The 24,125-nt window shown below is 49.2% G+C and overlaps 1 protein-coding gene across 1 annotated transcript; it reads left to right on the top strand.

Annotated features, from left to right (window-relative positions):
• Window positions 1-1,918: 1,918 nt before the first annotated feature.
• ATP8B1 (ATPase phospholipid transporting 8B1) lies at window positions 1,919-23,997 on the top strand. Its single transcript, XM_063179509.1, has 30 exons — window positions 1,919-1,964; window positions 2,173-2,345; window positions 4,102-4,205; window positions 10,196-10,388; window positions 12,857-12,954; window positions 13,254-13,367; window positions 13,853-13,951; window positions 14,047-14,108; window positions 14,526-14,598; window positions 14,706-14,776; window positions 15,123-15,205; window positions 15,365-15,523; window positions 15,686-15,774; window positions 16,047-16,237; window positions 16,324-16,532; window positions 16,961-17,004; window positions 17,139-17,295; window positions 17,855-18,043; window positions 18,265-18,377; window positions 18,608-18,772; window positions 18,868-18,979; window positions 19,181-19,256; window positions 19,364-19,496; window positions 19,720-20,005; window positions 20,590-20,813; window positions 21,225-21,308; window positions 21,579-21,824; window positions 21,977-22,115; window positions 22,197-22,327; window positions 22,844-23,997. The coding sequence occupies exons 4-30, from the start codon at window positions 10,208-10,210 to the stop codon at window positions 23,075-23,077; spliced, it is 3,762 nt and encodes a 1,253-aa protein (XP_063035579.1). The 5' UTR covers window positions 1,919-1,964; window positions 2,173-2,345; window positions 4,102-4,205; window positions 10,196-10,207; the 3' UTR covers window positions 23,078-23,997.
• The last annotated feature ends 128 nt before the right edge of the window (window positions 23,998-24,125 follow it).

The following is a 24,125-nucleotide window of genomic DNA, read 5'->3' as shown; positions in this document are numbered from 1 at the left end:
CTTTTGATTCCAGGTTAGCTGAAAGGTATAGAGAATTAAACTCTTTCCCCCCATTTGGATTAATTGATAGAGGAAAAAAAACAGGGAGAGGATTGCTTAAAAAGACAATCTGCATTATCCCCTGGTTTCTGCATATTAGGAAATGACTCAAATAAGAATGGGAATAAATAGGTGTGTTCAGAGCTGATTAAATACAGAATTACTGATATGTATAACCCTTTCTACACAGTTGTGTCCCAAACCCTGACAAAACAAGACAAACAGGAATAGAGGCTGGGAAGGAGAGAAGCAGCAGTGGGACAGAAAGGAATGTTGCTATTTTGGGGTGAAGGGGCACGCGTGAAAGATGAGAGTGAGGAATGAAGGAGAGGATGGAGGAGAGAAGTCCCGAGGCAGAACTGGAAATACCTGCTGGAAGGGACCAAGAGCAGGGTCTGAGCAGGGTCTGAGCTGGATGCTCCTCCTCATGGCCCCAGTGTGGGGAACAGCAGCTGTTTCCCTCAGACAGGGATCTGTACTAAGCGTAAAACTAATATTTGGGCCGGGCCATTAGTCACTGTTAAGGGGCCCTTTTATCTGCAGCAATCTCCTTCCTGACAGTGTGTCCCACAGACCAGGCTGTGCATGCAGCAGCCTTGTGAATACTGAAGTGGAAGCCAAATGTTCAGCCCTGGACAGGAATTAATGTCCTGCCCAGAGCAGGAATTGTCAAAAGCACAAGTAACCTCTGCTGCTTTGTTCAGCCAAAATGTTCCTGATTTTAATTAACTTTGGTTTTATTCTGGTGTGAGGAATTTGAGGCAGGCAGAAAAACAGAAAAGTGTTGAACTACACAGCTGTGGAACTCAGCATCACATTTTTGTTCTAGGAAAACCAAATCTGTTTGAACAAGACTTTTCTGGCACAGGAAAATTGAGTATTGTTGCTCAAAAAAAGAAACCAAGTGATCTCTGCAATCCCTGCCAGTCCAAAACAAAGATCACTTTTAGTACGGAACAGCAGCCCATCATCACTTTAAGGGACAGAATTTTCCAGATTTTTATACTTAATCAGATCAGTAACTATATCTGCATTCCACTTGCCCTAAATTGCATTATTTGTGAACAAATGTGCATATGGCAGAACAGCACTACTGTCACCCCTAAATATGACCACTTTATCTATTAATTAATTTATCTGCTTATTAATGAGCAGATTCATCAGTTAATAATACCACTCCTGAGCATCCCCCAACTCCCCAGTCCTTCCTCAGAACGATTTGGGAACCAGGAGCATTTAAAAGGCCAAAAGGCTCAAATCCTGTAGCCCTTCCAAAGCTCTCTAATGCTGTGCAGCCCAGTGAATAAGGAGCGATAAAGCAACCCTGCCAGGAGGCAGGTCCCGGCTGTCACCAGGGCAGGGCTGGACCCGCACCTCGGCACCTCCGGCGGGTGGGATCACCCCGGCCCCGCACCTTGGCACCTCCGGCGGGTGGGATCACCCCGGTCCGCACCTCGCCACCTCCCGCGGGTGGGATCACCCCGGCCCCGCACCTTGGCACCTCCGGCGGGTGGGATCACCGCGGCCCCGCACCTTGGCACCTCCCGCGGGTGGGATCACCGCGGCCCCGCACCTTGGCACCTCCCGCGGGTGGGGTCACCCCGGCCCGCACCTTGGCACCTCCGGCGGGTGGGATCACCCCGGCCCCGCACCTCGGCACCTCCCGCGGGTGCCGGCAGCGGCCGGGGGGGTCCCGCTGCCCCCGAGGCCCAGCGGGGAGGCGGCGGTGGGAGTGGCCGCGCTGTGCCGGGCCGGCCCCCGGCCCCTCCCCGCTGCCCCTCCCCGCTGCCCCTCCCTGCTGCCCTACACCCCGCCCGCAGAACCGGGCCGACCCGTCGGGCCGGTCAGGCGGCGGCTCCCGGGGAGCCGGGCGGGCGCGGGGCCGGCGGGCGCTGGGTGAGCAGCGAGCGGGAACCGCGGGGCAGGTGAGGCCGCGGCGGGGGCTCCTGCCCAGCTGCCGGAGCGGGGCTCGGGGCCGGTGCCGTGGCCCGGGGGCCGCGGTGCATCCATCCCCGCCAGGGCCGTGCAGCGCCAGCTCCGCAGTTGCCGCGCTCGCTGCGGGCCGGGGGTCGGCGCGGGCTCTGTCCCGGGCGCACCCGGAACGCCTTCCCTTCTTTTCTCTTTCCTTCCCAGAACATCCCCCGCTCGGAGCGAGGACCCCGACGCGTTGTTTTGGAGGGTTTAACCCCGCGGGAATCGGCGTCCCCCTCGCTCCCACCCGCGGGATGTGCGGCCGGTGACGGTCCAACTTAGCGCGGAGTCCCTCCGGTGTGAAGTGTAGAGAAAGCGCAGGAGTTTGCTGGAAGGTGAGCTAAGGCAGCTCGGCTGTCTCCGGTCTCCCCGAGCCCCCGGGCACTGACTCCAGCTCGTGGCCCTGGGCTGGTTGCCTTGCTCCCGGCTTTCCCCCCCATACGTGTATACAATGAGAGCAGCCTTCAGGGCTGCGGGGTGATTACTTATTAGTCAGTGTTTATACAGTCATGAGAGCAGCAATAGGTTTCTGCGGTAAGGAGCAGTAATTCTGCAATAGAAAATACTGGGCGAGTTACTTGTGAGGTCAGTGACTTGCTTGGAAAACAAAACAAAACCAATCCGGTGTCTTGGTCCTGTTAGCTGGTGCTTCGTGCCTGTAGCTCAAAGAGCATCCCTTGCTCGGAGCCGGGATGGAGCTGTGCTGAATGGAGCAGGGAAGGGAGCATTTCCCCGGCTCGGGTGTCAGCAGGAGCGCTCTGAAACCCAAGAGGCCGAAGAGCCCGGGAGCTCTGGCAGGGAGCGTGCGGGTGATGAGCAACAGCCGGGTGGGTGTTTGGTCTCCGGGCCGAGGGGCTTTGGCTCTGGAGAGCGGGGCCGCTGGGCTTTGGGGTGTTTGGGGTGGCAGCCTGGCCCTTGAGCAATCCCCGCCTGGGTGGCTGCTGCTGGAGCGAGTCCCTGGATTAACTCCCTGTCAGTGTCTGTGCTCCATCAGGCTGCTCAGGTTTCTGTTTGGTCGAGGGTTTTGATTTGTCTTCGTTTTCAAAGCCTGGTTTAGAAAATGAGTAGTATCTGGCCATTTCTGAAGCTTTCCTTGTCAGCTTCTGCACTGGTGGCCACCGTAGAATCTGGTTGCTTTCATACCTGTCCCGGGCCTCTGTTTGTCTATTTGTTAACTTGTAGCTATTGTAGAGATTATTTTCAGTAATTTCTAAACTATTCTCACTTAATTCTGCCATAAAGACAGCATGTGAGTGTTCTGGACCTTTGCTTTGGAGTTTGGGATGGTGAATTTCAAGAGGCACTTGCCCTGAAGTTATTTTAAAATGAACTGGAATTTATTTGTCTGCTCTCTTGTTGGTGTGGCTGTTGTTTGAGGGCTGAAAGCTTGAAGTGCTGGCTGCTCTCAAATGTGGAAAGGGGGCTGGTTGTTGTTGTTGTTTCAGATCCGAGGGGTTTTGATGTTCTTCCTGGCGGTGGGCTTTGTCGGGCCTCTTTTAAATGAGATGCTTTGTGCCATGCTTTGTGCCGCTGTAATTGAATGCAGGACGTTGGCCAGGAGCTCCTGAAACCCAACCCTGGCTCTGTCAGTGACTTACCCAATGGCCTTGGGCAAATCACTTAACCTCTCTGTTTCTGTGCTTGTCGCGGTGAAGGTGAAGGGCACATTCCCATTCCGGATTCTCTGAGCCCCCCTCGGCAGGTGCCCAGCTCTGTGACAGCACTGCTGCTTTTTGGCAAGCTTACACAATCCCTCTGCAACGTCTGCTGGGTTTTCCCCGTGTGTTCTGATAGAAACTTGAAATGTGATTTTCATTTGACAATCTCTGTTGATAGGAAAGATGTACTAATGACTTCACAAACAGGGCGTGGATGTTAATATCTTTAAAAGGTCTCTACCAACCTCAAGCCACAGGTTTATCACAGAGCCCAGACGCCTTACGGTCATAGGACAAACGGTTCCACACAAAGCCTAAGAAATTTTTGCAAGGCAAATAAATGTCACGATTTTTCTACAGAATGGTTTTTGTTATTGTGCACACACAAGGTGGAATCGGCCAATGAACCATTTTCTACATTGTTTCATTGCAGATGGAGCCTGATTTGAAGATGAACACAGGGGATCCTCTGTGAGTGGCCAGTGCCAGCGTCTGTGATGCAGTCTGGGCTTCAGTCACACACTCCACTGGATAAAGGTCAGTTCAGGAAAATGGCTTCGGTTTCTATTGTAGGTGCTGCCAGAAGAGGTGTGTTAATGGCATCTCCAATCTTGGTAGCAGGAAGTAACCTTTATTTAGTCCAGTTAAAAATACCTGCTGGTTTTGATGGTGATTACTAGGAAAAATCTCTCTATAAAGTTCCAAAAATCTTATACCCCAAACAATGCAGTTTAGATGTGTACAACAATAATTATTTTTCCCTCTATTATCTTCAATATGTGCTGTTGTGTAACATGAACCTTGAGACCAAGGTAACACCCTCTAAAAGGCAGGCTGAAACCCCTTCAGAGAGGGCAGCTTGAGCAAAGGTTACCAACCCTTTTATCTTCTGCAAAGATAGCTTGCCTTGCCTTGGACTTTAAATGACAGAACTCTGCAGATCTGTTAATGAGAAATCCTAGGGCAGATAACGGGGAAATGATGATTTGGTTTCTGCAATGGCCCATCTTCAGCCCTTTTTGTGTAACCTCAGGCAGCTGTGGGTCTCTTTCTTGGAGCGATTTTCTGTTAAATTCTTGGTGTCTAGTTAATCTCTTCCCTGCCTCAAATCCTGTTGGCTCATCAGGATAAAGGAGTTATATTGGAAAGTCCTTCATTCTTATTTTCATACAAGTTTTAGTAAGTAGCTACACCAGGGAGTACGCAATAGCTTCTGCTTTCTATTTCAGTTTTTTTCCCCAAGATGGGACTTGAACATTTCTCAGCAGCACAGAACTGAACCCTCTCTCCTCCCTCTAGAGGGTTTCAGGGTCTTGGTGTCTCAGCTTGCTTGAGCAGGTCTGCAGTGTGTTCAGGGGAGGAACTGTCACCTCCCTGCAGCCTGGTTGGCACGAGCAGCTTTTTAAAGTTAGATTTTCAGAGCTTGGTGGTGCCAGGGTTACAGTTTTACTGTGGTGTTTGCTTCCTGATGGTGCAGGTAATCCGGGTTGTTAGGGCATTGGAGGAGGGACAGGCTTGGTTCCTTGCATAGCGTTGCAAGGTTGGCTGCATACAATAGCAATTTAAAAGTCTCTTTTAACTGGAATTAGTCCTTAATCTTTAGAGCTGGTCCAGCCTCCAGAGCAGTAGTAGGTGCCTGTGTTAAGGTCCTATTTTGAATCAAATAGGTACACTTTGTATTTAAAATGGTGTGTGTAAAACGTGTGTAGGATGAGGGGCTGGGTGCACAGCAGCACTCGATGGTGCAGCCAGGCTGCCTGCTCTGGGACCTGCCACTGGCAGAACAGGAGCCCCAGGGACCTCTCAGCTTGCAGGGAGAGCTCAGTCCTTGGTGCCTCTGTTGTGTGGGGTATGACACGTTGTGTCTCAGATAGGACATGCTGTGCTCTCCTGAGTTGTGAGGGTGCATCGCTTCCCCACAAGCACTTTATCTGCAGCCGTACTGGAGTCCCTCAGGTTTTACCCTTTTGGGGTGGTTGTGAGTCACCCCGTGTTGGCAGGTTCCAGTGGGAGCTGCTCCCAGGGTCACAGGGCAGGGAAGGTGTGCAGGGTCAGCAGTGGGGTTCCATGACCCCACACTCTCCAGGCTCAAAGTTCATCCCTCAGTTCCTGAGCTCACCTTCTCTGGGCCATCCCAGCAGCTGGGCTTTTCCTTTCCTAGGGTGCATGTGGCAGCCAGTGTGTTTGAGAACAGATGACCAAGGGAAATCATTCCCTTCAAGATATAACTTTTGTGTGTTCGATTACTGTAAAGCAGTCATTCAAGGAAGTATCTGGAGCTGTTGTGTGTGAAATAGATCGATAAATTAATTAGCTTTAAGCATGTAATTTGCATGGCAATCTACCTGAAGCTTAGTACTGTTTGGAGTGAAGGTTATTTCCTTGGCCCATTTGTGCTGATTCATGCTATTCTAGCTGCTGTTTTCTTTTCCTCTCAAAATGTCATAGAGATTACCTGAAAGGTTTTAGCTGTTCAGAAGACCTGTCTATCAGCCTGTCCAAGCACTTGTTACCAGTCACATTTCACATCTGCTGTGAGTAATCAGTGATCCATCTCATCTATTGGAAGCAAATCCAGTTTGTGATTTGCTGGTTTCCCTGCAGCAGCTCTGGTTCCAGGGAGATGAGTTGCTGAACACATTTTTAATGAAGGCCCATACTCTGCCAAAGCCTTAGGCTGGGATCCCTGAGGGGAGAGCAGAAATGCAATATCCTCTGTTTGAAGCCTTGGCTGTGCTTTGGAGGTGTTAAAAATAACTCCAGGAGCATTAACTGGTACCAGTTGGGTCATTATTGGGCTGAGGGTGGGTCATGACCTGAGAGTGGGCGCTGGGCTGTCTTTGCAATTCCAGATTTCAAGTCTCAAGTGCTGTTACAGCCATCCCTTAGTCCTGTGCCCATGGATGAACGATGAGCCTGAAACCTCTCGGGGTATGATATGGACTCGAGCCCCTTGAGTACAGGTGTCTGCTGTGGTGGAGCCATGCAGGTGCTCTGTGGGCTCTCATTTCTCTCCAGGGTGGCAGCCCTGAGTGCCCCACCAGGCTCTCTTTGTCCATGTTCCCATTTTGGCTGCGATTCCCTGTTCCTGCTGAGGTGAGCAGTGTGGGACAGCTGAGGATGGCACGGTAATTACTGCTGTCTCTGAGGGGAAATGTAATTGGAGTGATCATGCACTGCCAGCAGGTCCCTGTGGGAACCTCCCCAGAGGCTGGTGTCACACATGGCTTTCTGCTGCACTTTGGGAGTTTGTATTCAGCCCTCCCGCAAGCAGGTTTTGTTTTGCAATGCTGGATGCTCCAGCAACACCTGGTAAAGAAATAAATCTTATATCTCTGAGGCTCAGGCTTTGCATTTAAGTGCTTTTTAAAATGCCAGGTTAAATCAGTGAAACTTCTTGCTGTAACTCTTTTGTCCTATTTAAACTCCAGAGACCTGAAGCAGTTCAGAAGGGTCTCTGAGTTACTTTTTGTACTATCTGAGTTTGCTTTATGATTCTTGCATAAAATACTGATGTTGTTGTGTTCAGGAAGAGCAGTGCGTGGCCAGGTTTGAGCAGCTGTTGAGCTTGGCACTGCCCCAGTATGTGAGGTAGTGCAGAATGTGGTGCCAAGGACAGGAACATGCAGGGCGTGGGCTGTGCACAGGCTGTGGTGGCCAGCAGGTGTGTAATGGCGAGCCTTGTAGGTCTTTATATCCATAATAAACACAAAATAACCGCTCTGGTGGCATTTTAATCCTTCTACTATTCATGTCCCTTGTTCTAGATGGATTCCTGAACTTTCAGGGCACTTTGAGTGGTGACCCAATTTGCAAGAAGTCACCCCAGGTTCTTGCAGCAGTGTCATGTGCAGTGACTCTCCAGAGAAAAATTTAGAATAAGATTGCTTTGCGTTGTTGTTTACTGCCTTGAAACAAATGCAGTAAGTGGAGTTTTTACAAGGTTTAATTTATTCCCAATTATCTGGTGCTTGCCTTGAGGCAGAAGTCGACACAAAAGCTGAGTTACTGAAGCCCTCTTGCCCTTTTAGTAAATAAAGTGGATCAGGTATACTTAAACCTGTGCTTACTACTGTTTTGATCCCCTTTATCTCCCCATGTATCCATCCTGCTGTTGGATCAGCAGGATTTTCCAGGCTGGAAGGCAGAACCGGGAGCTGGGCACTGCTCCCCACCCACCCAGGCAGTGGGAGCTGGTGCTTCTCTAGACTGAAGTGGTGAATGGAAGGTTTTCTGGTCTGAAACCGTGTGATAGTCCTGGGTGTCAAGTCAGGAACTAGAAAATGAGGGCTCTGCAGCCAAGAACCAGCTTTTTAAAGTGTTCTCTGAGTATTTGATCACACAGTATTTAACAGCCGTGTTGTTCCACCTCGGGCCCTCCATGACCTGTTTCCACAGTCCTCAGAGTAGTGACCAGAAGCAGTAGTGGCCCCTCTCTTCTTGCCATGTGTGTTCCCCTGGAGCTTCTGCTGGGTGCTTCCTGCATCCAGGCTCTGCTGGGTGTGTGCTCCCTCTCTTACCTGCTCCCTCGGGCTTCGCTGGCATCTCTGCTGCTCCATGCTGTGGTTCCTCCCGTCTCCCCTTTCCCACCGTGATCCCTCCCCACCTTCCTCTGAACTTCTGACACTGCGTGTCCCAGCCAGCCCTTTTCTTCCAGACCAGGTGTCAAGAAACTGAGCTCTAAAGCAGTTTGTCGGCCTGCCAGGGGAGGACCCTTTGCCCCGGGTCCCACAGCAGCGCTCATCTCTCTCCCGACTGCGGGAGCTTTTCCTCAGGCTCCCGGCCAGCCCCGGGCACAATTCCATTGCCTCCTGCAGCATGCTAATGGTGTGCCCGCAGCACAGAGCGCTGGTGCTGCCTGCGGGGTAACACTTAATGAGATCTCCTCTCTTAACGAGGTTTTCCTCTCGGTTTAGCTCTCTGAGGAGGGAAGGTGACTGCAGTTAATTTAACCTTACCCCAGGTCACTTGGCGGGCTCTGTTCAGGGAGCATCAGGCTGCTGCTGGTGGCATTGGAGGAATTGCCATGCAGGCACACATCTGCAAGGGAGAACAAAAGCAGCAGTTTTTGACATCTCATCTACCCTTTGCATGACTAATTGCTTCATTAATCATTAAGCAGTTAATCAGTAAAATTTAATAGACTAACAGCTGAATCTCTGTGTGCCAGGGATATGAGATTGTTTCAGTTGTTGTAGACTGAGAGCCAGTCAAAGATCTGGTGGCATTTTGTGTTCTAGGCACTGTGTGTGGGAGGAACTTGTTCCCCCCAGCAGTCCCCATAAGAGGTGTTAGCAGGACAGAAAGAATTAAAGCACAGAAGAAAAGGAGAAATAAACCCAGAATATCACTGTGAGGTATTCAGGGGCCTGAATTGGAGCTTGAAGTGTATTTCCTAACTCCAAGACTATTTAGGAAAATGTGATCTGTCACAGATGTCGCAGGTTCTACACCTGTGTTAGTGACCAGCTAGGTAATTCCATGAGGGAGAAGCCTCCAGCAGCTTGAGTGGGTCTTGGAGAAGCTGTGTGGACTCGTGTGCACTCAGCCTGGTGGATTTGTTGTATTTTTGGGCTGTCAGTCTGTGCTGGGCGGGCCCCGCAGCGCTGTGGCTCAGGAACATGGCCTGCCTTGGCTCCCTGCCAGCAGCCTGCCCCTCGAGTAGCACGGTCTGTGCTCATGGAATATTTATCTCGCTCTTATAGCAGATATTGGGGAGGGGAGACGATTCAGCTTTGCAAAACCAGAAGCTGAGGGGGACGTCAGCAGGTTTGGTGCCAGCCCTGCTGGTTGCTGAGTTTGTAAGCAAAGGCAATGCCACGGTGGTGAGGCAGGTCAGGGGGCAAGCTGGGAATTGGTGTGTGGTTCAGGATTAGGATCACACCCAGCGGTGGCTGGAGATGTCCATTTGAGGCACAGCTGAAGGGCACATGGGCATGGCCACATCTCAGCTCATCCCCTCTGATACAGCTCAGGGCTGACCCAGAATGCCTCCCCTGGTGTCCTCGGGTGTTTGGGCAGCGAGATGTGGGATCTTGCAGTGACAAACACTGATGTTCAGCCATGGGAAGAGAGAGGAAGCAAGGCTGGGTTGGGTGAGGCTGGGCAGGCTGGCATGGAGGATCAGCTGTGTGACTGAGCCCTGGATGTCTGTCCTGGCACTCCGTGCCCAGTTCTGTGTCCCACTGTGGCCAAGCAGGGCTCCAGCTCCTGTGGCTCCTCAGGGCATGATGTAATGGCCCCTGGGAGACGTGTTTGTGTGCTCCCCAGTTCCTACATCCTGTGCTGGGAGCACACGGTGTTCTTGGGCTGCAGGGTGTAATTACACATAGCAGAACAGTAATGAAGGGCTGCCTGGGGCAGGAGCTGCCCCCTGATCCTGCTCAGTGCTGGGAAACCAAGCCCGTGCCCTGAGCTGTTCTGGGGTTTCACATGTGGGGTTTGGTGAGCAACACCAGCACAGTAAAACTGCAGATGTGATTTCCAGCACTTGCTAGGTGAGCTCTTGTCCCTAACTTGTCCCACAGGGTGCTAGCAGCATGATCTCAGAAAGGGACTCGGAGACCACCTTCGAGGAGGATTCCCAGCCCAACGATGACGTGGTGCCGTACAGCGACGACGAAACGGAGGACGAGCTGGACAGCCGGCAGCCTGGGGCTGAACTGGGACCCAGCCCAACCAGCAGGGACCCCGAGGAGAGCAGAGAGCCTGGCAAAAAAGGTAACAGCACCCTGGCCTGAGAGCCTGGCAAAAAAGCTAACAGCACCCTGGCCCTGCTTTGGGCAGCGCATGATGCTGGATGCAGAGGCTGAGCCTCAGGGACCGATCGGACTTTTGTATTTATGTGTCAGGTAAGGTTTGGAATGGCTGATCTGACTCTGGAGGAGTAAATTGATGGCAGTTCAGTTTAACAAATGTCAGAACGAGACTCAGCTTCATTCCAAGCTGCAGCCCAGTTCTGTGCCACCGCTCCTTGCGCAAAGATAATGAGCTGCCTGGTGACCTCCTGTTAATTAAGGCAGGCCCTGGATGTGCATGGCCTGTGCTCTGGGAACCTTTCAGACAGACCTTCAGGTACTTGGTTTCCCAGCCCTCTGGAAATGGGCTCCAGCATAAGCATTTTGCTGTGCTCAGTGTTTTCCCTGGATTTCTGCTTGTGCAGAGCAGATTCCCACCTCACTGCTCACTTTATAGCCTCATGAATTTCCTAAAAGGTAAAAGGTGAGTAGGAGGAGTTCAAAGGAGCCAGCAGGTACAGCCTGTGGCTGCTGCCAGCGTAAGGACCTCAGTGGGAGGAGCCTTTCTGCCATCCCTGCTCTGAACCTCTGCCCAGGAAACATCTGTAGCTCCCCTGAATTCCCTTTTCTTATGCTGCAATGAGAGTATTTTCAAAGTAACCAGAGCCTGTGTAATTTATACAGATTTTTTCCTGTTTGTGTGGGAACAGCTGATCAGCTCTCATTTCATAACCAACTGTTGCGTGCTGTCATTTTACAAGCACCCATCACATGTTTAGATTAAGAGTTTTTTTATGATGACATCCTTTAAAGTTGATGAATTACCAAAGCAGCTTGCCAAATATTAGGTGTTAGTACCACACTTCAATTTCGAGGAGCTTCCTTCCTGCAGGTTTTACCTCGGACCTAATTTGTCAGTTTTCGATCAGTTTTATCAACACTGCAATGTTTTTGGTATGTGTTAAAGAAATGTTTATGTAGACTTTATGTTTTTCTTTATGCCCTGTCATTTTGACAAACTTAGTAACTTTCTAAACTTATGCATATAATATTTAACTCAAAACATGTTTCCTCTAGATAAATATTTCTCTATCTTCTGGGCTTGTAACCAAGGTGCTGGAAATGAAAGTTGTATAGTCCCAGGAAAAGTCCAGATAAGTCCGTGTGGAATTTGCTCTGTGGTGGGCGGGAAAAACAAAACCACCTTTGCAGTTGGCTTTGGGTTTTGAAGCGTTAGTCACAGCCGTGCCCACGCCTCTGCTGCCGGCAGTTTCACCCCGTCCGTGGTGAGGAGGATCTCATGAAACCAGGAAGAGCAGCACTGGGGACAATCCCTGTGGGCTGCACCAGAGGGGAGATGCCTGGCCGCTGAGTCAGGAGAGCTGCGTTTCCAAACCCTGCCTGCCTCAGTCCTCCTTCCCAGGCAGGCAGAGCTGCAGGAGCCAGGTTCCAGACCTGGGCAGGAGCTCCTGGGGTGTGGGCAGGGCTCGAGTGCAGCTTCCAGACCTGGGCAGGAGCTCCTGGGACGTGGGCAGGGCTCGAGTGCAGCTTCCAGACCTGGGCAGGAGCTCCTGGGATGTGGGCAGGGCCCGGGTGCAGCTTCCAGACCTGGGCAGGAGCTCCTGGGGTGTGGGCAGGGCCCGGGTGCAGCTTCCAGACCTGGGCAGGAGCTCCTGGGACGTGGGCAGGGCTCGAGTGCAGCTTCCAGACCTGGGCAGGAGCTCCTGGGACGTGGGCAGGGCTCGAGTGCAGCTTCCAGACCTGGGCAGGAGCTCCTGGGGTGTGGGCAGGGCCCGGGTGCAGCTTCCAGACCTGGGCAGGAGCTCCTGGGGTGTGGGCAGGGCCCGGGTGTCTGTGCTAAACCGGAGCTGATGGGGCTGGGAGGGAAAGCCCGTGAAAGAGCGGGCACAGAAAATTGTGATGGATGCAGTTCCTGTTCCTGAGTTTTCTCACAATGGAACAAAACTGGTGGCTGAAGATACAAATCTGAAGCACTCATTTTATATTTTTTCATGGGTGTGAGTGAAGAGCATGGCACAGCATGGTTGAATCAATTAATTGCCTTCAAAAGGTGAACTGACCTCTTCATTTCCAGCAAGACACATACCTGGGTTGGAGCGCTTAGCGCTTCACGGGCCTCACGGAGGCAACCAAAAGAGGGGAGAGAAGGGAATTCACCATGAGTAAATGTTACTCTGCGGGTGTCCCACAGAACTTTCAAATGTTAAGCAAGCTCCTCCCTTCCTCTGGATGTACTTGAATTGCTAATAAAGACAAACAGCCTGGAAATGCCTTGGAAAGGTTTCTTTAAGGATATGTATTGTAAAGCAGGTACCAGCCTTTCTTCAGCCGAAAATTCCTTTAAAATAGGGATTAGAGAGAAAACCTGAAAGTGGCAGATTTGTTCCCTCATTGTTTGTAACACTTTTCAACTCCTTTTGTCCCTTCCAGACTGCAGCTGGCAAGTTAAAGCAAACGACCAGCGTTTCTATGACCAGCCGGGCTTCAAGAGAACAATCTTCCTGTGCTTCAAGAAAAGCAAATATGCGGTAAGTTGTTTTATCCCGGTGAGGTGCTAATTGTCGGGAGAATGCTTCCTTAATCTGGGTAAGATCTTTGGAACGGCTGGTGAGTGGTGTAAAAGCCACCGTCCACAATTCCTCAGTGTTTCCAGCACAGGAGGGGAAGAATAACTGGGTTGGGGTTTTGGAATGGAAAATGAAGAGTCTATCAAGAGACGTGTTTAAGGTGAGATAGAGAATTGGGAACTTAAACCTATGCACTGTACATTTGTGTTGGAAGGAGAAGCTCTGCTGTGTCACTGATGATGTTTGGGTTTCTCCCACAGGGAAATGAAATTAAGACATACAAGTACAACCCCATCACTTTTCTACCTCTGAATCTGTTTGAACAGTTCAAGAGAGCAGCCAACTTCTATTTCCTGATTCTTCTCATTTTGCAGGTAAGCAAGATGGAGAGTACTCACTGTGAAGGGAATCTGGGCTCAATAATATTTGACACAGTTCAGTGCTGTCCTGCCAGGGAATTGAGGGGCACTATATGAACTGCTGCAGAGACCAAGCCCATCATAACAGAAACCTGCAACAAATCCAGATGAGCTATGGCAGGCTTCTGGGATGAGCTAGTTGCACAGAATTTGAATGAACTCGTTGCAGAGCTCATGAATTTCATGAGGAAAAGATATTTCTTGAGTTCATCTCATAAATCAGAAGCACCACCAGACTATACGAGCCAGTGCAATTGTTAAAGGGAAGGTGATTCCTAAGTAGTGTATCAGCCAAACTCTTCTTTTGTTCATTTTCACAACCTGACTTAAAATTCTCTCTGATGTGTTGGTTTTTTCTCTAGTCAGGTCACTGTGAAATATCTCTGATTTCAATTTGATTGATGATCCCGTGCTGACCTGATTTTATTGGTCTTCTGCAGGCGATTCCTGAAATAAGTACCCTGTCATGGTACACAACTCTGGTGCCCTTGCTCCTGGTGCTGGGAATAACTGCAGTCAAAGACCTGGTGGATGACATTGTAAGAACCATGTTCTGTAAATACAAAAGCAAAACCCTCCCAGTGCAGCTCATGTCTCCTGTTGTGACACAGGGCATTGTTTGCTGTGGTTTCAGGCTCGTCACAGGATGGACAACGAGGTCAATAACAGGACATGTGATGTCATCAAGGATGGAAGGTTTGTGTGTTCCCCTCTGAGCTCTGATCCTGTCCCTGTTGCTAAGCTTTGCCACAGATCTGAAGCTGTAGATGATAGGAAAGGCTCAGCTCTGTTCTCTGTCTGAAAACCTAACTGAAGCTGGAAGAGAATTGCTTGAAGGAGTAATTTAAAGTTAATTCTCCGGGACTAAATCTGTGCTAAGTGCAACTTCTTTGGAGAGCAGGACAGGAATTCCCAAGTAGGTGAAGTGGGAAGAGAAGAGGTAGGTTGGCTTCTGAGCTGTAGACCCTCAGCTAAATTGCAGTTTCTGAGAAGCAAACCCACAGCACACCAAAAGGTCATTTTTTTCCTAAGGAAAGTTCAATATTATAAGATTTATAGAGTGGATTTGTTCTAGATTAAAAGTAATAATTATTAAACTATCTTTGGTTTCAGGTTCAAAGCCACTAAATGGAAAGATATTAAAGTTGGTGATGTTGTTCGTCTGAAGAAAAATACTTTTGTTCCTGTAAGTTCCTTTTGCTCCTGCTTCAGATACATTTGTTTGATGTTTCAAGAGAGCTCTGTAGGAATTTTTACCTGGCTTTATTTGATGTCTATTTATTTGTTTTCTAGGCTGATATTTTGCTGCTGTCCAGCTCAGAACCAAACAGTCTGTGCTATGTGGAGACAACTGAACTGGATGGGTAAGGCTCTACTTGAGGATGCCTTGGAGTTAATTTGGGCTGAGTAGGAAAAGAGCAAGGATTGTGTATGTTAGAGTCTGCTTGTTAAGCCACACATGGGGAACTGCATCCAGCTGCTGATTTCCACAATTCAAGAATCATTAAAACTTGTCCACTGGAGTGCTACAGGCACATCAAAAGTGTTGGAGAATGTGACATAGGAAGAAAGGGGGAAGGACATGGATTTATTTTTTTACTTTAGTATAGGTTGCCCAGAGAAGTGGTGGTACCTTAATTTAATTGTGTTTAAACTTCTCTCCTGTACCCGTGGTTTTAATAAAATCACCTTTTTATTTTTTCTTCTTAGTGAGACTAACTTAAAATTCAAAATGGCCCTAGAGGTGACACACAGACACCTTCAGGAAGAAAGTGCCCTGGCAGACTTTGATGGTTGGTACAGTTCTACACCTAATGCTGTTAGAACCTAGCTCAAATCGTTTGCAAGTCAATAAAAGTAAAGCAAAGCTACTTTGATGTTGATGGTGGGTACAAGTCAATGCATTTGGATTTCACTTGTACATTAAACACATTCTCCTCCACATTTTCTAGGTCTGGTTGAATGTGAAGAACCCAATAACCGGCTGGATAAGTTTACAGGAATGTTATCGTGGAGAGACTCAGTTTATCCCCTGGATGCAGATAAGATTTTGTTGCGTGGCTGTAAGATCAGGAACACAGACTTCTGCCATGGAATGGTCATATTTGCAGGTGTGTAATACTTCCCCACTAAAAGTACACCTGTAGAGTGAAAAAGTCTTCATCCTATAGACACCAACTGTATTTCATGTCCCAGTTTGGTAAAATTGTAATACTGGCATGTGTTTGCTTATCCTATCTTTCCCTTTTTAAAATTTTTCACTCTATTTTTAGGTGCTGACACAAAAATAATGAGAAATAGTGGAAAGACAAGATTTAAAAGGACAAAAATTGACTCCCTTATGAACTACATGGTTTATACTGTAAGCTTTTTTTTAAAATTCTGATCTTAAGTGAATAGTGTATGTGAAGTTGGGCAGCTTCTTCCTGTGTATATGTAATAAATATGTTTTGACTTTTTTCTGGCCTGCTGAGCTGGGATGGAGTAGGAGGAAATCTGAAATTTCCTTTGTGGGAAATGATGGCTCCATTTCTCCTCACGAGTACCTGTCACATTCTGTTAGGAGCATGGGGATTTGGGATTTAAGTCGAGCAGATGTTCCTGAAGTGTGAGAGGGCTCTCTGTGCCCTGCAGATCATCGTGGTCCTTATCCTGTGTTCGGCGGGGCTGGCCATCGGCCACACCTACTGGGAGCAGCAGATTGGCAACTCCTCCTGGTACCTGCACGATGCTCAGGACTCCAGCCCTGCCTACCGGGGCTTCCTCACCTTCTGGGGATACATCATTGTCCTCAACACCATGGTGCCCATCTCCCTCTACGTGAGGTAGGTAGGGCAGTCCCTGAGGAGCTGTCACTGGGTGGAAATGGGAGCTGCAGCTGGAGTGAGAACCTCCCTTCTCTTTCGTTCAGTGTGGAAGTGATTCGCTTTGGCCAGAGCTATTTCATCAACTGGGACCTGCAGATGTACTACCCCGAGAAGGACACGGCTGCCAAGGCCAGGACCACCACGCTGAACGAGCAGCTGGGCCAAATCCAGTACATCTTCTCTGACAAGACTGGAACCCTCACACAGAACATCATGACCTTTAAAAAGTGCTGCATAAACGGGCAAAGATATGGTAAGCTGTGCAAAGGAGGAGGAGGAAAAATTTTAATACTTGCTGGAGGTCAGGTACATACAAGTTCTCTTAGCTCCAGCTGAACTTCCACAATTTAGACCTGGCACTGGGTAAAGCATAGGGTTGAGTTGTTGGGATTTTCTCACTTACAAGGTGGAAATAATGGAACTTTAGTGGGAACTTCTCAGCTTTCAGAAAAACTGAAAATTGGTAATTTGCACCATTTTTTGTACATATTTGCTTTCGCTAGAAATGCTCTGAGGACAAAGTCAAGAAACAGACAAGGACATTTTAGTGTGAGCAGCAGTTTGTCCTTTCCCTTCCCCTCCAGTGGCAGGGCAGTACATGTTGTGGATATGTTTTATTTGTGGTGGGCTGTAAAAGCCGTGCTGTGCCCGGTGCCCTGAGTGTGGGTGCTTGCCTTGCAGGGGACTGCCGGGATGCAGCAGGGCAACTCCAGAGCCATGCAGAGGTAGGTCCATGCCAGCTCCATGCCAGCTCCGCCCCAGCCACCGCCTGGCCCATCCGTGGGACAGAGAGGTGCGGGTGGGCACAAAGCAGCGGCACCTTGGTGACTCAGCCTCTCTTCCCCTGTTGTCTAAGCAGCAAGTTGATTTCAGCTGGAATGCGTACGCAGATGGAAAGTTCTTATTCTACGATCACTATCTGATAGAGCAAATAAAGGCTGGAAAGGAGCCAGAAATCCAGAAGTTCTTTTTTCTGCTTGCTATTTGTCACACAGTCATGGCTGACACTTCTGATGGTGAGTGTGGCTTTTGCTTAGTTTGTTTTCCTTGTGTAGCAGAAAACAATAATTCAAATTCAGTTCCACGAGGGAGACATCTGCAACTAATGCTGATACCATAAGGAAGGAGTGTTCGGCTGCCCTTTTAAATTAAAAAAAACTAAATGTAGAGGTGATCAGTTTTTGAATTCATGAATTCATGGGTTGGAAGATTCAATTGCAACATGGAATATGAATATTGCTTTACTCCCATCCTTGTGAAATCTCCATGAAACCAACAGTGTCCTGTCCTTTCTTGTTCCTACTGTTTTTGGGCTTGTTTCCACTCACTGTATTGGTGTCTCTGGCCAAGGATGTGTGTTTCGGAGCTTCTTTTGAAAATGTGTAAATGACTGGATTGAGAAATTAGGATGTTGAGGTAGCAAACGTGGAGTTTTGCAGTCTGAGGACCGATCCTGTTAGGGCAGCAGGTGTCACAGACTGGGGGCTGTGCTCCCTGCTCTCGGTGTGCCCTGCTGGCGGGTGCCGCAGCAGTGTCCAGTGCACCCTCAGCTGTGTGCTGGCTGCCATCCTGCAGGCCAGCTCCACTACCAGGCAGCGTCCCCGGACGAGGGGGCCCTGGTGACGGCCGCGCGCAACTTCGGGTACGTGTTCCTGTCCCGGACGCAGAACACCATCACCATCAGTGAGATGGGCGTCCAGAGGACCTACGATGTCCTGGCCATCCTGGATTTCAACAGCGACAGGAAGAGGATGTCTGTCATTGGTAAGCTGACTGCCACCAGCCTGCGTAGAGGTCTCTTGTTTAGGGGTGAAAAGAGATGTGCAGAGGGAGCTGGGGTCAAGAATTACCAGTCCTGGGGCACGTTTGAGCCCACTGAAGGAGAAACGCCATCTTGCACTTTGGTACTTGGCAGTAGGCTGAGAAATCCAATCTGAAGTGATTCCTTGATGTAAGGGTGCCAGCTGTGCTGTTTCCCTCCGCAGTAAGAGAGTCCGGTGGCAATATCAGGCTGTATTGCAAAGGGGCTGATACGGTGATTTACGAGCGGCTGCACCCCTGCAATGTCAAGAGAGAAGCCACCGAAGAGGCCCTTGATGTATGTTTGTATTTTCTATGCACTTTTTAAAACAAAAATTGTTTCTTTCTGACAATAGTGTTATTCATTTCCTTTTCCTAAGCTATTAAGACAAATGGAAACCTGCAATTGGTTCTGGAAGTTGGACTTGTTCTGTCAAACTTGTCAAATGCTCATGTTCTTACCCTTATGTTTGGATTGCAAATGAAGAGTTTTCTTTTGTGATATGTGTGGTTTTAATTATTTTTCAGGTCTTTGCAAATGAAACTCTCAGGACACTCTGCCTGTGCTATAGAGACATAAGCCAGGATGAATTTGAAGTGTGGAATAAAAAGTTTCTGGAGGCCAGTTTAGCTACAAGTCACCGGGATGAAGCTCTGGACAAAGTGTATGAGGAAATAGAAAAAAACTTGATTGTAAGGAGCTGCACATTTTTAGTACATTTCAATTCTTATATTAAAAGAAACATGTTTCAGTGCTACTAACCACCTGTATTTCAAATGCCTTCCAGCTGCTTGGTGCAACAGCTATTGAAGATAAACTACAGGATGGAGTTCCAGAAACTATCTCCAGACTCTCCAAAGCAGACATTAAAATCTGGGTGCTTACTGGTGACAAAAAAGGTGGGGTTACTTACAGCCAAACAGCTAAAAACAGGAGGATGTTTTCCTGTTCATCTGCGCTGTGGCATTGAAAGGGAATTCTCATACTGAAACGTAAATCAGAAATTACTTAAGAGCACTTGAGGTGCTTCTGGCTGCTCCTAACAATTGTTTGTGGCAGAACTTTCAGTAAATACTTCCCTCTCTTAATTCTTTTTGTAGAAACTGCAGAAAATATTGGATTTTCTTGTGAACTCCTAACAGAGGACACAGCCATCTGCTATGGAGAAGATACCAGGCAAGTAAAAGTACAGAGGAGTTAGTTTTCAGGATTTTCAGTCTGGGACTGACCTAGTTTAAAGTTTCTCCTTGACTTTTCAGTACAGTTTCCCCCTCTCTTTGCAGTGCTCTCCTTCAAACGAGGCTGGAAAACCAGAGGAACAGGGCTGGCTCCAGTCCACATTCCTCTCTCAGAATGAACGAGCCATTCTTCCAGGGCAGCAGAGACCGGGCTCTGATCATCACTGGCTCCTGGCTGGTATGTACAAAAGCTGCTCTCCCAAGTGTTTGGGGTTTTGGGGCACCACCAGCCTGCAGTGTCTTTCACTGAGGACTCTGTTCCGTTGTCTGCATGAGCAGTTCATTAAAATGCCAGAAATGGATGCTGGGAGCATCATGACCTCAGGTGTTGTTAGGCAGTGCCTGGAGTAGGACTGGAAATGGTGCAGAAGAGAATACAGTAAGTTTTATTTTTTTCACAGAATGAAATCCTGCTGGAGAAGAAAAAGAAGAAAAAGAAACTTAAACTGAAATTCCCCAGAACAGCAGAAGAGAAGAAAAAACAAACTGAGAAAAGGAGAAGGGCAGAGGCCTACAAGGAGCAGCAGCAGAAGAACTTTGTTGATCTGGCCTGCGAGTGCAGGGCTGTGATATGCTGCCGTGTGACACCCAAGCAGAAGGCCATGGTGGTGGACCTGGTGAAGAAGTACAAGAAGGCCATCACCCTGGCCATCGGGGACGGGGCCAATGATGTGAACATGATCAAAAGTAAGGCAGCTGTCAAGCTCTCCCGCTAGGACAGATCTCTTCTGGCCTGCTCCTGCGGTCTCTCCACTGTCCCTCTCTGTCAGAAGACTCTTCCATCTGCTTTGCTGCCGTGGGCCTTTTAGCTTCTGTGCCTGTTTCCCTTTCTGAGGAAGCACTTTAGAAAATGGTTAGTGATTTTTCCTGATCTATTTTTTTTTTTTCTGTAGACATTCCCTGAGCAGGAATCTGTTCTCATGCTGTGTGTTACAGAGTGTAATATAAAGACCAAAGCAGTAGCTTGGCTGCCTCTTGCCTGGTGGCATTAGCCATCCCACATTGTACCTGCTCCACTTCCCAAGAGATGCAAGTGAGGAAAAAATGTCTAGGATAGTGTTTATGTCCCAAGGGTGTTTGTAAACTGCCTAGCCAGTTTGTTCAGCACTTTACTCACTCTGTCCCATCGCTTGGTTCTCCTTTGGTCAAATTTCCCGGTGCATTCTGCCAGAACAAGCACTGAGAGACAGTGCAGGTGACAGTAGAAATGGCCCTGGTCGTGTTCCTGTCCCTCTGTCCAACCTCATGTGTGGTGTTTGTCCCCCACCCAGCTGCCCACATTGGAGTTGGGATCAGTGGCCAGGAGGGCATGCAGGCTGTCATGTCGAGTGACTACTCCTTTGCGCAGTTCCGCTACCTCCAGCGGCTGCTGCTGGTCCACGGGCGCTGGTCCTACATCAGGATGTGCAAGTTCCTGAGATACTTCTTCTACAAAAACTTCGCTTTCACGCTGGTCCACATCTGGTACTCGTTCTTCAATGGCTTCTCTGCCCAGGTAGGAAGCTGTGCTCATGTGGGATAGCAACAGGCAGGTGCTTCTGTCAGTGTAGAACAGCAAAGGCTTAACCTGGGAAGTGTCAGGAGTGTGAAGTTGTCACCAGTGATTTCTGCAAGAGGATGTGATGAGTACTGAGTGAGTTAGTTACAAGCAGTTAGGTATGATTCCAGAGCACTGAAGTCAGGATCATTGTTGTACAGGGAGGAACATTTGGGAGGAGTGAGGCAGCTTAACACAGCCTAAGGAGCTTCAGCAGAGCCTTGAGCCAAGGTGCTGCTGCCTTTGGGTGAACACCGAGACAGGGAACTTAAAGCTGTAGTAGAGCACATGTGAGTTTTCTCAGGAACTGGAGGGGAAGGGTGTAATCAAATGAAATCACCAAGTCCTGCAATTCCCACTCTGTTGCAGACAGCCTACGAGGACTGGTTCATCACAGTGTACAACGTGCTGTACTCCAGCCTCCCAGTCCTGCTCGTCGGCTTGTTCGACCAGGTATCCCCATGTTGTTACAGCCATGAATCCAAAGGCACCTGTCACCAGGTCTAAGTTACGCTGGTTGTCCATGAAACAAGAGGGGTTTGGTTTTGTGGCTTTTAAGAACATCTTCCTTTTGCATTACTCTGTGCAAATCCCTGCTATTGGAAAGAGAAAGGGATCTGCCATTCCCTTTGGGACACTGTATGGTTCAGCTTCTCACTCTCCAAACCTCAGGCTAAGAACAACAATTCACAACTTTCTTTTTTCTTTTTCCTCTTTATTAAGGATGTGAGCGACAAACTGAGCCTTCGGTTCCCCAGACTTTATGTTTTGGGTCAGAGAGATTTACTTTTCAACTACAAGAAGTTCTTTCTAAGTTTGCTCCATGGAGCTGTAACTTCACTGATCATCTTCTTCATCCCGTATGGAGCCTACCTTATATCTATGGGACAAGATGGAGAAGGCCCTGCAGATTATCAGTCCTTTGCTGTTACAGCAGCATCCTCTTTGATATTTGTGGTCAATTTTCAGGCAAGTAAGCTTGGTTCCCTGAGCTCTGGTGTTCTGAGAACACTTTCTGCTCACTGTTCTAAATTTCTCTACTAGAAAGGTAACAACATGTAAGAAGTAATTGACATTATTTGGAATTAAGAAACTCATTTGGCACTTTTGTTTGCTTTTAGATTGGCCTGGATATGTCTTACTGGACTTTTGTTAATGCTTTTTCGGTATTTGGGAGTATTGCAGTTTACTTTGGGCTCACATTTGACTTTCACAGTGCTGGAATCCATGTTCTCTTCCCTTCTGTCTTTCATTTCACAGGTGAGTCCTGGTGCTTTGTGGTTCTCAGTCCTGTCTGATGTAGCATTATCATAAATTAACTTTTGCCCCTTTTATTCCCAGGAGCTGCTCCGAATGCTCTGCGGCAGCCATACCTTTGGCTTACCATGATTTTAACCATTGCCATTTGCTTACTGCCTGTAGTGGCACAGCGCTTTCTGTGCATGACAATCTGGCCTTCAGAGAGCGATAAAGTGAGTGAAATCTGGTATTTGGGTGAATGTGGCAGGTGTCTATTTACAGGGGCTGGTGTCAGTGCTAAGGTGTGGGCTAGTGGAGGGCGTCCCTGCACATGGCAGGGGTGGGACGAGATGGGCATTAAGGTCCCTTCCAACCCAAGCCATTTTGGGATTTTGTGATAATGTTAGAGACAAGTAAGTGATGGTGTCCTTCAGAGAGTGACACAAGCCTGGCTTGGGTCCCGTGAGCAGAGTGGCTGCAGGGCTGGCCAGAGGCAGCAGCTGAGTGGGGGCTGTTTCCCCGTGTGCCTGGCTGAGATCTGGTGGTGCCACCGAGACCCCATGAGGCTGCTGAGGGCCCCAGTTTGGGTTTAATTTAGGCTGGTCTGGAGTGCTAGGGCTACATGTCAAGAGTGTAGGGGATGGATTTGGCTACCTGCCCTGCCTTGAGCTAGCGCACAGCTATGAGAACAGATAAGCTGTGGCGATGCTGCCTAATGCACGGCCCGCGGTGTGTTTGCGTGCGCGCAGATCCAGAGGAACCGTCGGAAGTACCTGCTGGAGGAGCAGCAGTGGAAGCGGCGGCAGAGCGCGTTCCGCCGCGGCGTGTCCGCCCGCCGCTCCGCCTACGCCTTCTCGCACCAGCGCGGCTACGCCGACCTGATCGCCTCGGGGCGCAGCATCCGCAAGCGGCGCGCCCCGCTGGACGCCGTGCTGGCCGCGCCGGCCGCCGGGGACACCGCGGACACCGGGGACACCAGCTGAGGGACTGCCCGCCTGCTGCCCGCGGCTGTTGGTCACAGCGACTGCACAGAACTGTTCCGCACGAACTCAGCAGCTTGTTCAACCACCTGGCATGAGGATGTGAAGATTTTTATGTCTCAGAAGTTTCTGGGTTTGGACTCCTGGTAGCACAGAAAGGCCAAGAGTTCTCTGTGGAACTACTGATCCTTGTGTGAGTGCTCTATATGACAGTGAAGGATACACGTGCTGGGAATGGAAACCCAGCAGTGTCTGGTTTTAGTGATGCCTGGAATTGCAGACTTTTCACTTTTGAATACTATGCTGGTATAAAACTGTATCCACATTTCATCGTTGTCATTGAAAGCAATTTTGCTTGTGTGCTCCATTTCATTAACTGCTCAGACATGGGGTGCTCGGCCCTGGAGAGGGCTCTGGACGCTCCCATCGGAGCCGTCACAGCTGAGCTGGGATGTCTTTGGTGATGAACTCCTGCCCGTGTCAGATTGGATTGGGAATCAGGATAGATCTCAGCTCAGGAAGCTGCCCCTGGAGCTGGCACAAGCTATTCATTTCAGTTCTGGACAGTCAGTGATGGATAACTAGAAATCGGTCACTTTCATTGGAATGTATTTCAGTTGCTGGTGCCTCAGTTCTTACAGTGTAAAAAGTGGTTTTATCAGTCTCTTTACATTTGCACATTCTTTACTGGAGTTGAGGTGTTTGAATGTTTCACTTTTATCTACTTCCCTCTCCCGAACTAAAAGCTAATTATTGAAATGGTTTTATCGAGGTGTTTGAATGTTTCACTTTTACTTACTTCCCCCTCCCGCACTAAAAGCTAATTATTGAAATGGTTCTACAGTAACAGTTGTGCCCTACAGCTCTCATTCAATGGAATGTACATTTCAAACGTGTAACGCAAATAAATATGCGATAGCGCACTTCCTTGCCGTGAGTCCGGGGGTTAGCCCGGCCCGTGCCGACGTGTCAGCCGCGGGCGGGGAGGAGGAGCGGCGGTTCCGTCCCGCCCGAGCGCGGAAGGCGAGGGGCGGAAGGGCAGTGCTGGCTG

This window comes from Melospiza melodia, chromosome W, assembly GCF_035770615.1.
Source record: "Melospiza melodia melodia isolate bMelMel2 chromosome W, bMelMel2.pri, whole genome shotgun sequence".
Taxonomy (NCBI): domain Eukaryota; kingdom Metazoa; phylum Chordata; class Aves; order Passeriformes; family Passerellidae; genus Melospiza; species Melospiza melodia.
This window is presented reverse-complemented; position numbering and strand designations above follow the sequence as displayed.